This window comes from Neopelma chrysocephalum, unplaced genomic scaffold, assembly GCF_003984885.1.
Source record: "Neopelma chrysocephalum unplaced genomic scaffold, ASM398488v2 Primary Assembly neopelma1_132, whole genome shotgun sequence".
Lineage (NCBI taxonomy): Eukaryota > Metazoa > Chordata > Aves > Passeriformes > Pipridae > Neopelma > Neopelma chrysocephalum.
The window spans coordinates 2,277,338-2,292,161 of NW_020897794.1; the positions used below are offsets into that span (position 1 = coordinate 2,277,338).

Below are 14,824 nucleotides of genomic sequence, written 5' to 3' on the forward strand. Positions count from 1 at the left end.
ATTCAGTGTGGGCAGGGACCCTCATGGCCAGCAGAGGCAGCTGGGACTCCCATGGCCAGCGCAGGCCACAAGGATCCACTGCCTGCACCAGGGCGGGACGCTCAGAACTGTTCAACAATGGTTATTCTCTGTTCAGGGGTAATTAAAGCCAACCCCATTGGCAGTTAAATATCACCTTGCTCCCAGCCTGGCTGTGGTCCCGCTCGGGGCTGGTGCACTGGGGGTGCTGTGTGTGTGCAGGTGCAGGCTGGCAGTTTGCAAATATGTAGTTCATTGTGAGAAATGTGGACCAGAAAATGCTGCACTTTTTTTTTTTTTTTGCTGACTCTGAGGCTTCTATATGAGAAGGTAACGCTGCAGGGCCATCCTGAGCCAGGACATAACAAGGTAAATCAGTTTTTAGGGAAGATGCTCCGTGGCAGGGGCTCTGCCCGGTGCTCTGGCAGCTCCTCAGCAGTGGCTGCTCGGGGAGGAGCCCAGCTGTTGGGGGGCTCTGGAGCCCGGGTCTGGGGGGGTTCTGGAGCCCTGGGGCTGTCTGACTTTGGTGGAAGCCTGCAGCAGTGCGTGTCCTCTGCTGATGTCCTCCCTGGGATGAGCGATGATGCAGCGAGATCTTGCTTGCTTGGCATCCCGGGATTGGGTGGAGAGCTGCTCAAAGTCAGGGCAAGGTGCTTTGTTCAGGCACTCACTGCAGATTTCCAGGTGTAAACCCTCATCAAGGTGCCCTTGTTGGTGTTGCAAAAAATCCACAGTTTTGGTTGGGTGTTTTTTTTGCAATTTGTGAGCAGATGCTGAGGGTTCCTGGCCACTGCTGCTTTGCCTGGGGTATGGGCAGGTGCCTGTGTCTTGGGGTCAGTCCCAGCCGTGTGGGGATGAAGAGGAGCCCTCGCAGAGGGAGGGTGAGCAGCTGCTCCCCAATCCCACCTCCTGCCGCGGGCAGGGCTGAGCTCAGGTAGGGGGAGGATGGAAAACAGTATGGAAGCATGGTCCCCTCTGGAAACTTAAGAGACTGGGAATGGAATATTAAATAAACTAAAAAGGAAGCAGCTGGCAAGTTAATGCCCATCGAGGATAAAAGATGATGAGTCCAGAAATAGAGGCTGTTAATTTACAGGACAGTCATTGCTGACCTTCTCAGGGATGCAACATCTGACAGGCAGAACTTGTTGCTGCAGGAGTTTGACTCTTCCTTAGGCCAGGTTTGATCTGTGGAATGAAGTGTAGGCATGAGGGTAACCTGGGCTGCTCCTGTCTCACTTACACAGTGTGACAGAGGTAGAGCAACTGTTTGGTGTGGAGCACTTTGCCACGTCAGGTAATACATTGACATCTCCCCTTCCCGTGTGTGATTTATATGAACGTCCTGTGTCAGTTTAGAGCCCATCTGGGAAATCAGGTGGACAAAATGAGAAGGTGGGATGCATTAGGAGTTTTTCATTAGGGTTTGGGCTGAGAGAGGGGGAGGGAAGTGTGCACTTGGAGTCAGGGTCTGACTGGAAACACTTTGGGGGTTCAGGCAGCCCCGGCTCTGTGCTCAACAGAACTTTTTAATCAGAATTTCAGTATGTCAGTGGGGTTTACCCAATTTAGGATATGAATTTAAAGGTACTTTTGGGATGTGATCAGGGATGCTCTAAAGAGAAAGACCTCACCTACCCTCACTCTGCTGGGAGCTTGCCAATGCCGATGCATTTGAAATGGGGTGAAAAATCCCCATTTTCTTCCACTTTGGGAGGAACCAGGGGAGCATCCCTGGCCTGGTGGGCTCTGCCTCCCTGGGAGCTGGCAACAGCTGGGTCCTGGATGGGACCATGCCAGGATGGCAGAGCTGATCTCAGCCTCCGTTAGGAAACCCTGCAGTCAGCCCTGCATAACTGCATTAAGGTATTTCCTTAATTAGATTTACTAAGTATGCAGGATTCTAATTCTTTCTTTTCCTTCTCTCTTAATTTGCCTAATGAGAAAAACAAAGAAATAAAATCACTAAAGCGATGCCTGTGCTTCCTTCTGGAGGCGGGTGTCCAGCAGGCTCTGGAGGCTGCTCTCACCCACCCTGGGCACTGGTGCCTGGCTGTGGCCATGGCCAGGGTGGCTGCAGGGGCACTGGGGGCAGGCAGAGCTGCCTTGGTGCCTGCTGGGCACCCCTGGGGAGCAAGCACAGCGCTGTGACCTTTGGTTGTGCTGTCCCTGGTCTCCCGTGGTGCCAGGAGAGGTGAGTGCAGGGTGAGCTGCACGGCATCCCCAACCCTGGTCTTTGCTGACAGGGGCACTGTGACCTTTGCTGTGGTCTGGGCTCTGCAGAGACTTGTACTCTCAGTGCCAGCTGGGCACTGTGTCTCAGTGTGGGGCTGCCCAGAGCCCCCGCTGGCTCTGGGGTCATTTCAGGGGGATCCTTGGGTTGCAGCCTGGTGCACAAAGGCGTCCTAATCCTCCTCATGATTCATTTATCATTCCTGAGGGTAATCTGTTTGGGAAATGGGCCCTAGCCCTTGACCCCGGTGCTGATGGCAGATGGAATCACTGGCGTCTGTGGTTGGACTTCAACAGAACAGATTCCCAGTGTGGAGGCCAGTTCCAAGTGGTGGTTGGGGATGGGCTTGTTTTGCTCTCCCAGAACTGTAGGAGCAGTTCCAGCAGTTTGGCCCCAAAGAAGCAGCCAGCATGTGACAGAGGAACGTGTTGTTAAGTTGGGTGATTTTATAATACTTAGAATACGATGCTATGGCAACCCACTACAAATCCCAGATCAAATCAAATTATTTGTGCGCATCCCTATAACTTTAATCTTTGCAAAGTCGTATCCATTTTATGCCTTTGAGGCCGCTGTGCAGCTGAGTGCAATCAGGCAGAGCTCAGGGTTCAAAGCAAGGAGAGCAGAGGATGAGTGGTTTGCTCCAGATCAGGCTGTGCTTTAGTGTCCTAGAAAGTCAAAGAGCAAACAGGGAAAATCTGTCATCCTCGGCATTTTTCAGCAGTGGAGTCATGGTGAGATTGAGGAGAGCAGAGAGGGAAGGAGCTAGATAAACAGTATGGGTGGGCAGGACAGGAATTCTGCTATTGCCCCACATTGCCTCAATTCATTTCTTGCATGGAAAAATTGGAAGATGCCAACAGCTCAAAAGAGGTGTAACAATGCAAATTTAACCTGCTCAGAGACAAAAAAAAAATGAAAGAAGATGTATTTTGGTTTAATATAATGTGAAACATCAGCCCTTGGTCTGGATTCACGTTTGGACACAGCCTGGTGGGTGTTCCTCTCAGCTGCTCTGGCTGTGGCTGCACTGCTGGCACAGTGTGAGGGGCACTGAGTGTTACTGGTCCCACTTTACCTTCCCAGCATCCCCACTGCCTCCCTGCTTCATCCCCACTTCATCCCCTCAGCATCTCCTGGCTTCTCTGTGCTGCAGGGCCCTGCCAAGGAGGAGCTGCAGCCACCTGAGCCTCCCCCAGGACCCGCAGGTGATTGTCACCTGCTGTCACAAGTGCTGGGACCTGGGAGGAGAGGACAGAGTGGGTGGGAGGGCAGGGCCCAGGATGGTGGGGCTGGCAGTGGGGGCCAGTGTTTCCAGAGGTCAGGTGTGCACCCTCTGGCAGGAGCTCCTGGAGAGGGCCCCAGCAGGCACCAGTGCCTGCTCTGTGCAGGCTGTGCTGTGTGGAGCCATCCCGGGGCGGGCTGCCATGGGAACCAAACCTCGTTATGGCGAGATAAACAGTTGGACATTTTGGCCCGGTTTCTGCAGGACTAACCTGGCAGGGACGAGAGGAAACTAAATTAAATCTCAGATTTTCTGACTCCCCGAGGAGCATCTGGCAGTGCTGCTGTGTGATGGCGTGGCTGCCTGCCCGGGCACCGCCGGCTGAGAGGGATGGGGATTTTGGTGAGGGGAGGGTTGAGGCCACGCCTTTCTGAGGTTTGGGGGGCTTTTGTGCATGGCACGGGGTCTGCTCCCTGCTTCCCCGGGATCTCGCATCTTCACGATGCTTCTGCTGCCTCCACATGCAGTACCTGTGCCAGGTGCCCTGTGGTCAAAGGGGCCCTTGGCTGGGTGCCTCCCAACCCATGCTGGGGTGTCCCTGGGTGTCATTGAGCTGGGAGCCTTCTCTGCTGCCAGAAGGCTGCTAAGCCGCAGGTCCTGCCCTGGTAGGGAAGGTGCTGGAGGGAGGGAAGCCGTGGGCAGGGGCTGTCACGGGAACCCAGCCCGGCTGTCCCTGCACCACCAGCACCACACCAAGGGGCAGCGAGGGCTCACAGCCCGCCCTGGGGCTTTTCAGGTCACTTGTATCACTTTCCAACACTGTCTGTTGGGTTTTTTCTCAGATTCCAGATATTACTGTACAGGCAGCCACATGCCACGGCTTTGCCAAGGGAGATAACCCTTATCTCCTGCCTCGCATGCTGGCTCGGGCAGTGGGGAGGGCTGACACGCCTGTGTTTGGTTTTGCAGGAAGCAGGAGCTGCTGAACAGCGCGGATGTGACGGTCCCGGAGCGGCCGCTGTCCCCCCCCCTGACGGCCCCCCCGACCATGAAGGTGAGTGAGGGGCACGGTGGGGCACAGTGGGGCACGGTGGGGCCGGGCCGTGGGCGCGCGGTCCAGCCCCAGGCGCCGCTTTTGGAAAGCCGGGCTGGTGAGGAACGGCACTTCCAACGCAGCAGCTGCACGGATTAGGGCTGTTCCCGCAGGAGCAGCAGTAGGTGGTTTCTGGAATTCAGCCTGTTCCGACACCATCCATCCCTCCATCCACGGCTCAGGGCCCGTGTGCCAGCGGCCCATCCTGCGCCGCCGCTCACGTTATGCAATCGTGATGACGAGCAGGGTGCTGAGTTCCAGTGCTGCTCTCCTTCCAGTAACCCTCCCCGGGCACTGTGGTGGGTGGCTCTGTGCCAGCATGGGGCAGACGGTGCATCCCTGCCCTGGTGGGCGCTGCTGCAGGGGCCAACCCACCCCTCCTTCCTGCCACTCGGCCGCTGCTGAGCTGTGCCAGGCATAGGGAACTCCAGAGGTGCCAAACAGACATAAACCCATGTGTTTTGCAGGCTGGAGGTTGTCTGTGGGCCTCTGGGTTTGTTTGTGTGTCTCCTTGTTTGGAGGTTCCCAGTGCCCCTGCTGCCACTTTGGTCTCGCTGCCGTTGGTTTGAGGCAGGCAGAGGGTGGGATGTATCTGCTGATATTTAAGAGGTGGACCTCAAGGTGCCTGAGACAGGAGATGTCAGGGATCAAGGAGCCATCAGCTTGATGAAGGGGAAGCAGAGTTGACTGTGGCTGGGAGGCAGAGCTGGTTCTCAGGAGTCAGTTGGGTTCTCTGGCCAGTGTGGAGGATGTGAGTGGTCACTCAGCCCCGGCACAGCTGAGCCTGCCACGAGATGCTGCACAGCATGAGTGCATTGAGTCCAAGTCCTTGGTTCTCATCCTGCTCTGCCCTGTTCTTGGTAGACTCTAAGGTGCTTCCCAGAGATCTGTGCAAGGCTTAGTGTCACAGAGAGGGATGGGGTAGGCATGGGTGTTGGGACAGCAGCGAGTCACTGGCAGCTGAGGCTGCCTGTGCTTTGTCAGAGCCATGCAGGCCATTCTGGCCAGAGAGGCTTGTTCTGCCTCCTCCCTGGTGCTGCTGGGATGGGAAGGCCCTGTTGGTGCTGGTGCCTGTTCTGCAGCTCCTGAGCCAGCAGCTTGGGTTGTCCTGCACTGACTCTGAGAGGATTCACATCTGGGATTCATTCAGCTCCTTTGGAAGGGCTGTGGCTTTTTTTGTGCACACAGATTTCCAGGTAGAGAGGGATTTTCTGTCTCTTGCCCAGTGGCTGGTTTCTCCTGCCACTCTCCCAGGAGAGTGCCCACCTGAGGGGCACAGTGCATCTCGCCACAGGGCCACGAGTCCCTCCCTGGGGCCGTGCATCCCCGTCGTGGGGCTTTGCATTGCGTCCCAGCAGGCACCTGCCCGTCCTCTGCCAACCCTCAGTGCTTCCTGCCCGACCTGTTCCGGGCACTTCGCCTCCCCGGGGAGCCACCCTTTGAAATAACAAGGCAGCCGTGCCCCCTGTGCCTCTGGCTTGGGGAAACATTAACGAGGGAGGTGTGGGGCCGGGCAGGGATGGCCGGGCTCAGCCGCTCTCACTGGGTGCCCCTGAGGAAGCCCTGCCATGGCAGCAGCTGTGGCTGCATGGCCAATGCAGGCGGGGGCTGATGCCGAGAAGGTAATGGATATAATGGATATAATGGATATAATGGATATAATGGATTTCTGCCGGGGCTGCTGGTGAGTGCTGTGATGTGTGGAGGTGAGTGCTGGGGAGGAGAACTGGCACAACTTGCTGCCCTCCATCCATGGCAGCTCCTGCCTGGTGCAGGGTTATTCTGGGTGTCATTTTATTTGTAAACCTCTGAAGCGGGCACTTATTGGCCACTGCCAGTGGCAGAAGCTGCCAGCTGCAACTTCTCCAAGTGCTCCTTGTTCACGGGGGTACGCCACTAAACTCACGATCCAGGACAAGGTTTGTGTTGTGAGGGTGGCAGGGCAGCTCTGCCCGCTCAGGGCTGCCTTTGGTGTCGTTGCAGACACCAGTGCAGGTTCAGTTTGGAGCAGGAGCCCAAGCCCAGTGAGTGCAGTGAGTGCCATCCCCTCTGCTGGCTGCACCCTCAGTGGGTGACGTGGCTTCTTGCCGGCGCCACAAAGGTGTCATTGTACACACACTGTAATTACCAGAATGTTTGTGGCCTGGTAAAGCCAGCTCTGGGTGTGCACAATGCCCTGAAGGGCACAGACCCCTATGCTTGGTTCAGTACCTGAGGGCATTTCCTGCAGGACTCGCTGTAGCAGGTGGATCTGGTGCCACGGTGGGGGCAGATCCTGCGTCTGACTGCCTGAAACTACCCAAATTGACTCAAAGAACATTTATACTTGGAGACAAGGAGATCCAAACTAAGCTCAAACTAAGGAAAAGCCTTTTTAAAGAGTGTCCAGCTGAGGGCACAGAGCTGTCTGAGACAAGGTTCTGTTTAACTCCCGCAGCAGTGGTAGGTCAGGGTGGGCTCAGTCTGAAGCTGGAAACACGGCCAGGGCTGTGTGTGAGCCACAGCTGCCCCACCTGTGCTGGCAGCTGGAGACTGCTCCTGCTGTAAATTTGACCTTTGCTCACTGCAATTATTAAAGGACAATCTCTCTCAGGTTTTCCTTTGGCCTTTGATTTTCATTTCTTCATCTCCTCCCCTGTTTTTTTCCTCTTTTTTTTGTGTGTTTTGAGAAATTCAGTCTATTCTATGAGCTCACTAAAAATCACCCCCCAGGCCTTTCCCCTTTTCACCACGATCCCTTCTGCCCCAGATCCCACAACCCTCCCCTGCAAACTGTTTCTGACAGCTGGTAGCATGGGAGCTGCAGGTCCTGCTTTCTGCTCTCCACCCAGACTGGCAGTGTCTGCCATGGCCCAGCCTCTCCTCAGCCAGGATCACTGCACCTGGAGCAAGGCAGGAGTAAACACGGGTTAGAGGAGAGACGGGGCTGCTGTGTCACACCTCCAGGAAAGCCACTTACTGGTTTACTGGGAGTGCCACAACATTTACAGCCACAGTTTGACTGGGTAATTTATTTGTGTGTACCTGAGAGCAGGCAAAGCTGGGCGAGGGATCAGGGTTGTCCAGCTGAGGTTCAGCTGTGCTGAAGGGGTGGCCCTGGAGCAGCTTTTCATCGTGCTGGCTGCCACCAGGACCAGGGAAGCACAGGTAGATCGGGGTGGGAAAGGGGTGCTTCACCAGGGGGGAGCGTGGCTGAGGGACTGGCGTGGTCTTGGCTCCTCTCGTGGAGAGGTGATGATGGGCTGTCCGAGCTCTGGTTGGGTTCTTGTCCCTGGCCCCCCTCACCCAGGGCTCGGGGCCGTGTGCGTGCGGTGGCTGCGGGTCCTCCCCTGGCACTGGCCATGCAGGGCGGCCACAGCCCTGGAGCCACAGCAGGATGGGCTGGCTGTGGGACTGGTGCTCTGCAGAGGGCACACACAGGGTTTCTAATTGGAGTCAGGCTCACTAATCTCTTTAGTTCGCTTGGCAAGTGGGGATTAACCCTGCACTGGCAGCCCAGCGCCACCAACGCTGCTGTGATCAGGAAAAGAAATTACTGCAGAGCACTGACCAAAGCATGCACACAGCTGGGGAGCTGGGGGGGCCGAGGGCTGCTGGGGAAGAGAGCTGCAGCAGTGATGCTGATCTCTGAGTTGGGTTGCACGGGAGCTCTGGGGGTCACAGCTGCCCGCTCGTGCTTGGGGAGCAGGACAAGTGCCACGGCCTCGCTCGGCCCCTCTTCCCAGGCTGCTCTGAAAATGGAACGTGGGGCAGGAGCCATGGGGTAGGCAGGGAGCTGCTGACCCTCACTGTGCTGCCCACAGTGGTGGTGGGGGCACTTGGTGTGGGATGTCTGCAGGCCCCAACTCTGCTCAGCAGCAGGACTGGATGGGGTATCTTGAGGCCACTCTCCCTCAGTTATGGATAGAGTCTCTTCCCATTTCTGCTGAGGGCCAGAGCCAGGGTGCCCGGTCTGGGGTGGGGACCCAATGTCCCTGCTGTGATGTGGCTTGGGCTGGCTTGCCTCATGTCCACTTTCATCAAAAAAGAGATTTCCTTCTTTTCTTTTCAGTCGGCAGAATTCTTCGAAATGCTGGAAAAAATGCAGGTGAGCAGCACTGTGCATGCCAGAAATAGCAGGATATTCCCCTCAGCAGAGCCCCTGAGGGCAGAGGCCCCACAGCACCTCCTACATTACTGTGCTGGGAGGCTCATCCTGAGCACAGGCTCCCCTTCCAGCCACTTGGGTCAGAGCTATCTCCGTGTAGCAAAATACCCTCATGTTGGTGGGCCAACCACCTGTGCTGCTGAAAACATCTTCATTATTTGATCCATTCATTTTGTTCCAAACAGGCACCAAAACTGGAAGAACAGAGGTCTGGAAGCCAGAAACACAAGGTTGGTTGATTTTTGTTTCTTGTGGGGATCTCTTTGTGTGTCCCCCCACCCACCTCAGAGGTTTAATGTGATCATCAAAGGCAGTCACTCAAAGGGCTGGAAAGGATTTGGATGTTATCTGAAAATAAGACACTGATTGAATTGCAAAGATGGGAATTCAGTGCCTGTAAATCCCTAATCCAGCTTTATGTCCAGGCTGGAGCATTTCAGTGTGGAGCTGTGTAAAAGGGTTGGAAGTTGCACCGAGAGTGGAACCCCCTTCAGACAGGACTCACCCTGCATTGCTGCTCACCCCGAGCATGGAGAGGTCCCCCTGGGCAGCACAGGGGCACCACTCCAGGGCTCACCCCCCTTGCTGTGGCCTCCCCTGACAGGGGAATCTCTCTCCATTGGCACCTGGCACAGGGCAGGGGCTGGGAGGGACCAGGGCTGGAGGTGCTCCCCAGGCTGTGTGTGCAAGGCTGGGGTGAAGAGAAGGCTGGTGGGAAACATGTGGTCATAGATGGTGTTTTGGTTCCTTTTTCCAGGAAGACTACATCCCATACCCCAGCATTGATGAGGTGGGTGCACTGAACCCCCCCGAGCGCCTCCTGGGCTGGACTCGTTCCCCTGGTGCCAGGACTTGGGTCTGCTGCAGGAGGGGGCAGAACGTGGGGCAATGAGCTCTGCACCCCACACCCACACCCCTGTCCTGCCTGACCCCGCGTGGCACGTGTCTCTCCAGATCCTGGAGAAGGGCAGCCCATACCCATTGATCATCCTGCCCCAGTTTGGGGGGTACTGGATCGAAGACCCAGAAAACCTTGGCACACCCACCTCGTCTGACAGCAGCATCTGCGAGGAGGAGGAGGAGAACCTGAGCCCCAGCACCTACGGCTACAAGCTGGAGTGCAAGGGAGAGGCCAGAGCCTACCGCAAGCATTTCCTGGGGAAGGTGGGTGCCCCCGTCCCTCGGGGCTGAAAATGGCACACCCTGGCCCAAGAAAAAGTCTCCAGTTGTGAACAAAATGGGTAAATTTTGCAGCTTCCTCCTTTGCAAGGAGTGAAGGCACCAAGGGGTTCCCAGCATGGCAGTGATGGCCACACACACACAGAGCCTTCACCCCCGGCCCCACAGCCACAGGGATCCCACAGGGATCCCAGGAACCAGGCTCTGAACCTCCTGGCTGTGGGGACCCTGGGCTTGACCAGATGCACAGGCCCAGCGTGGCAGCCCCTGCCCTCTTGCTCACAGTCCTGTAATCCTCCTTGGCCCTCTGAACACACCAGGAGCAGGGTGCTGAAGCCACTGGCAGAGGGATTCCAGCCCTGGTCCTGGCAGGGGGGTGAGAGTGTGTGTCCCTGAGGGACGGGAGGGTTGCAGGGTGGCAGGTGAGGGTCCGGGCAGTGTCCTTGCCATCCATAAGCTGCTTCCCTGCCACTAACATGCTGTTTTCTATTTTTAGGATCATTTAAATTTCTACTGTACAGCCAGCAGCCTCGGAAACCTGATCCTTTCTGTTAAATGTGAGGAGACAGATGGCACAGAATATTTAAGGGTTATACTCAGGTATGGAAAAAGATGCCTTGTTTAACAAAATATTCTCTCTTTGGGAGTCCCCAGTTTCTACAGCAAATGCTTGAGCCAGACTGGCAGCAATGTGGAGGGGGTCAGGGTGGGATGGGAAGCAGTGGCAGCATCCTTGTGTTTCTGCACTGGGACTGCCCAAACCTGATAACAAACATGAGACTTTGATCTGCTGCTAAACCCTCTGGAACTGAGTGTAAACCTCTGCGGGTTTAATCTTCCTGGGATAACACCAGTCACATCTCTCACCATCCCTCTGTAAGCTGACAGGACCCATTTTGTCATTTCCCTCCAAACTATGAATATTTGAAGAGCTGCAGAGACGAGAAGACAAATTGAGCCTTTGCTCACTAACCAGGCCCAACAAATGCAGCACAACAGCGTTTCCCAACAGCTGCATGGCTTTGCTGTGGACATTCCCTGACGTCTGTCTGCTCATTGTCCTTTCTTTGCTAGGTCTAAAGTGAAGACGTTGCACGAAAGGATCCCACTGGCAGGACTCAGCAAGCTCCCAAGCATCCCCCAGATTGCAAAGGTAAAATGCCCAGCTGGGCTGGGACACCTGCAGCAAAGCCTGGGCCACTGCACTAGGGCAGGGTTGGGATGTGCTGGGCAGCGTTGGGTGGCGTTGGGATGTGTGAGGATATGTTGGACAGTGCTGGGCAGTGTTGGGATGTGTGAGGATGTATTGGACAGTGTTGGGTAGTGTTGGGTGGCGTTAGGATGTGTGAAGATGTGTTGGACAGTGTTGGGCAGCGTTGGGATGTGTGAGGATGTGTTGGACAGCACTGGGATGTGTGAGGATGTGTTGGACAGCGTTGGACAGCATTTGGATGTGTGAGGATGTGTGAGGATGTGTTGGACAGCGTTGGGCAGCATTGGGATGTGTGAGGATGTGTTGGACAGCGTTGGGTGGTGTTGGGATGTGTGAGGATGTGTTGGACAGCGTTGGGCAGCATTGGGATGTGTGAGGATGTGTGAGGATGCGTTGGACAGCGTTGGACAGTGTTGGGCCACGTTGGGCAGCAATGCCTTGGCTCTCAGGTCAAGGGGCACTTGGGTGGTGCTATGTGCTGGCCCCACTGTTGGTTTCCTGCTGATCCCAGGCAGGTCACTGGTTGATATCTGGGAGAAGAGATGAGAAAGTGGCACCACCTTTGACCCACAGAGAGACCTGAGACTTGTCTTGCTGCATCCTCAGCTGGGTGCCAGCCAGGCCATGGGGCATCCCAGTGAGAGGATGTGAAGCAGGGAGCTCCTGTAATCAGATGCTGGGTTTGGCTTCTTTGTGACACATTCATGGCCTTGCTGTGAGGTTTTGGCCAGGGACCCAGCACTGACTGCTCTTTCCTTTTGCCCACAGGCCTTCTGTGATGATGCCTCTGGGCTGAAGTTTAACCCGGTTCTCTACCCCAAGGTGAAGTAACCTGCCCAGCAGCGATGCTGAGAACCCCACCCAGGGCCACTGCTGAAAACTTTTGGCCTAATTATGTGGGAATTTGGCTTCTTTCCCCCTTCTGCCCTCCTGGTGCTGCCCAGCCACTGTACCCTGCTGCAGCTCCAGTGGGCTCTCCCCACCCTCACCATGAGGAGTGGTGTCACAGCCCCTGGGTTTGGTCTGTCAGCTTTTGAACTACCTGGTGGAACAATTGTTATTTTCTTTCCCGCAGGCATCCCAGATGATAGTGTCCTATGATGAACATGAGGTCAACAACACCTTCAAGTTTGGTGTGATCTATCAGAAGTTCAGGCAGGTGAGTTGCCCCCGTGCCACTCTCATGGAGCACATCCCTGCACCCCAGAGAGCCATGTTTCATGGGCACAGACTCAACCCTGTTGTTAATTCTGCCACATGCAGCACCCCTGTGTCCTCACTGACTGTGTTTCTTATTGCTCGGATGTTTTCCCTGCTCATTAAAAAATGATGTGACTGAAAAATCTCAGCATGGAAATCAGCCCACAAGCTGCTGTAGGGAAAAGCGGATGTGAAAATGGGTTTTAGCAGGCATGGTATTTTAATCAGATATATGTTTAGACAGCAAAACAGCTATGTTTGTCTAGAGGGATTGTGGGCTCTGAAGACAGGCACTTGCTGAAAACGCTGTCATCAGCTGGGGGACTCAGGATGGGGAGTGCAGAGGCAGCTCACCCTCAGAACTCAGCAGGAATTATTCTGACAGGCACTCTAATTATCTTATATATTGCATTTTGGGTTTGATTGAGTGACTCATGCAAGGCCATAATTAGGGTCTCATTGTTTTGAAATACAGCACGTGGAGGGTGATTAGGGCTTGGATTTTCCAGTGGAGGATTCCCTTGTGTTTTGATATTTCCTGGACATTATCCTGAGGTCCTTGCTGTGGGTCAGAAGTAGCTCTCAGCAGCTTTACCCTGGAGTGTCCTGGGGGCCAAGCAGGCTGTGACAGCCCATAGGCAGTGCTGGTGGCCAGTGGTCAGTGTGGGGGTCCCAGCTGGGGAGCAGAGGTGGGGAGTGGCCTGGAACAAGGTGCTGGTCACACCCCAGGGACCCCGTGGATGGAGCAGGAGGTGGCAGGGGATGGACAGGCAGGGAGATGGGGGCTGTCAGCAGATGCACTCTGTGTTTTGCAGACCCAAGAGGAGGAGCTTTTTGGCAATAATGAAGAGAGCACTGCCTTCAAAAACTTCCTAAGTTTTCTGGGAGACACCATAACACTCCAGGACTTCAAAGGGTAAGTAAGATAAAAAGGATGATTTTACAAATACATTAACAAGAGACCATGTCGTATGTAAAAATATCTACGTGTGAGAACAGAAGTCATCTCGCTCATGAGCGGGATATGCAGAGCAGAAGCAAATATAGCTTTGGCTTGTTTTTCAAAGCTGGAGGAGTTTTCAGAAAAAAAAAAAAAATTGGAGCTGCCAAGAGAGAAAAACTTATTTTCCTGCAGATTTGAGGTTGTGCTAAAATCTGGCTGTGCTCAGCCATGGATGGAAGGAGCTGTGAGTGGAAATGTGGGTGCCCCCAGGGCGGTCGCTGCAGCAGCCGTGCTGTGGGCAGAGACCCCCCGCTGCTGGTGAGGGATGGGGAGACCACCAGTGCCACAGCTGGTGCCCACAGCTGTGGTCAGCCCTGCTCTGTGTACAGCCTGTATTTCAGGCTGGTGATGGCGATGCTTGGTTAGAACATGTGACGTGGTTTGTTCTTTCCGTTTGCTCACTTCTAGATAAAGATAAATGAACTGGCCTGCTCCATCCCCTGACAGCCACTGGCACTCTCTGTGAGGCTTTCAATTAATATTTCTTCCTTTCTCTCTCTGCCTTTCCCTTCATCTCCAGTTTTCGAGGAGGCCTGGATGTCAGCCATGGGCAGACGGGAGCAGAGTCTGTGTACACGGTGTTCAGGGACAGGGAGATAATGTTTCATGTCTCTACAAAGCTGCCTTTTACCGAAGGAGACACACAACAAGTAAGAGAGATGAGTTTCCTTGCACAGAAGGGTCTGAGTGGGGATGCACTGACGTTGCCCTGCCCAGTGCCACGGGCATGGCCGAGCCCCAGCACCACGGGAGTGGTTGCTTGGCTTCCCAGCCCGGGGCTGGCACTTGCTTCCATGGGAGTGGAACCGCCTGGCATTGCCAACCCGATGTTCTTCCTTCCCGCTCAGCTCCAGAGGAAGAGGCACATTGGCAATGACATCGTGGCAATTATCTTCCAAGAGGAGAACACGCCGTTTGTCCCAGACATGATTGCCTCCAACTTCCTGCACGCCTACATCGTGGTGCAGGTGGAGAACCCCGAGGGGGATAACACGGCCTACAAGGTGAGGGGAGTCCCAATGGGGACGTGCCTGTTCTTGCTTCAGCATCATTTGACAAGGGCATGGAGTGACAGGACAAGGGGGAATGGCTTCCCACTGACAGAAGGCAGGGTTAGATTAGAGATTAGAAGGAAATTCTTCCCCATGAGGGTGGTAAGGCCCTGGCACAGGTTGCCTAGAAAAGCTGTGACTGCCCTATCCCTGGAATTGTTCAAGGCTGGGTTGGAGGGGGCTTGGAGCAACCTGGGCTAGTGGAAAGTGCCTCTGCCCATGGCAGGGGGTGTGTGAATAGATGATCTTTAATATCCCTTCCAACCCAAACCATTCCATAAATCGATGATCCCAGACCAAGTTCTGGAGGCGACTGCCCAGCCCCTGCCCCATGTTCAGTGACACAACCAGTGTTGGGCCTGGTGGGCTCTCATAGCTTGTACTGAACACACATATGTGTGCACACAGGTATGTTATGTGTGCACACAGGTATGTTATGTGTGCACACAGGTATGTTATGT

At 55.0% G+C, this 14,824-nt stretch overlaps 1 protein-coding gene and 1 long non-coding RNA gene across 10 annotated transcripts in view; both read left to right on the forward strand.

Moving 5' to 3' along the window:
- LOC113975069 overlaps positions 1–3,272 on the forward strand; it is a 22,037-nt gene extending 18,765 nt beyond the window's left edge. Inside the window, exon 3 of the long non-coding RNA XR_003536745.1 lies at positions 3,262–3,272. This is a non-coding gene — a long non-coding RNA (uncharacterized LOC113975069). The remainder of the gene's footprint in view (positions 1–3,261) is intronic.
- RAP1GAP2 (RAP1 GTPase activating protein 2) overlaps positions 1–14,824 on the forward strand; it is a 60,896-nt gene that overhangs the window by 37,175 nt on the left and 8,897 nt on the right. For 8 of the 9 annotated variants that reach the window (XM_027698720.1, XM_027698716.1, XM_027698715.1 and 5 more), the window contains 12 exons: positions 4,446–4,530; positions 8,621–8,656; positions 8,902–8,946; positions 9,474–9,506; positions 9,671–9,880; positions 10,392–10,495; positions 10,970–11,048; positions 11,877–11,930; positions 12,184–12,267; positions 13,124–13,224; positions 13,832–13,961; positions 14,160–14,315. In XM_027698720.1, the coding sequence (XP_027554521.1) occupies positions 4,446–4,530; positions 8,621–8,656; positions 8,902–8,946; positions 9,474–9,506; positions 9,671–9,880; positions 10,392–10,495; positions 10,970–11,048; positions 11,877–11,930; positions 12,184–12,267; positions 13,124–13,224; positions 13,832–13,961; positions 14,160–14,315 (1,117 nt within the window). Of the gene's footprint in view, positions 1–4,445; positions 4,531–8,620; positions 8,657–8,901; positions 8,947–9,473; positions 9,507–9,670; positions 9,881–10,391; positions 10,496–10,969; positions 11,049–11,876; positions 11,931–12,183; positions 12,268–13,123; positions 13,225–13,831; positions 13,962–14,159; positions 14,316–14,824 lie in introns of those variants that run through there. The other variant, XM_027698722.1, reaches the window with a different exon arrangement.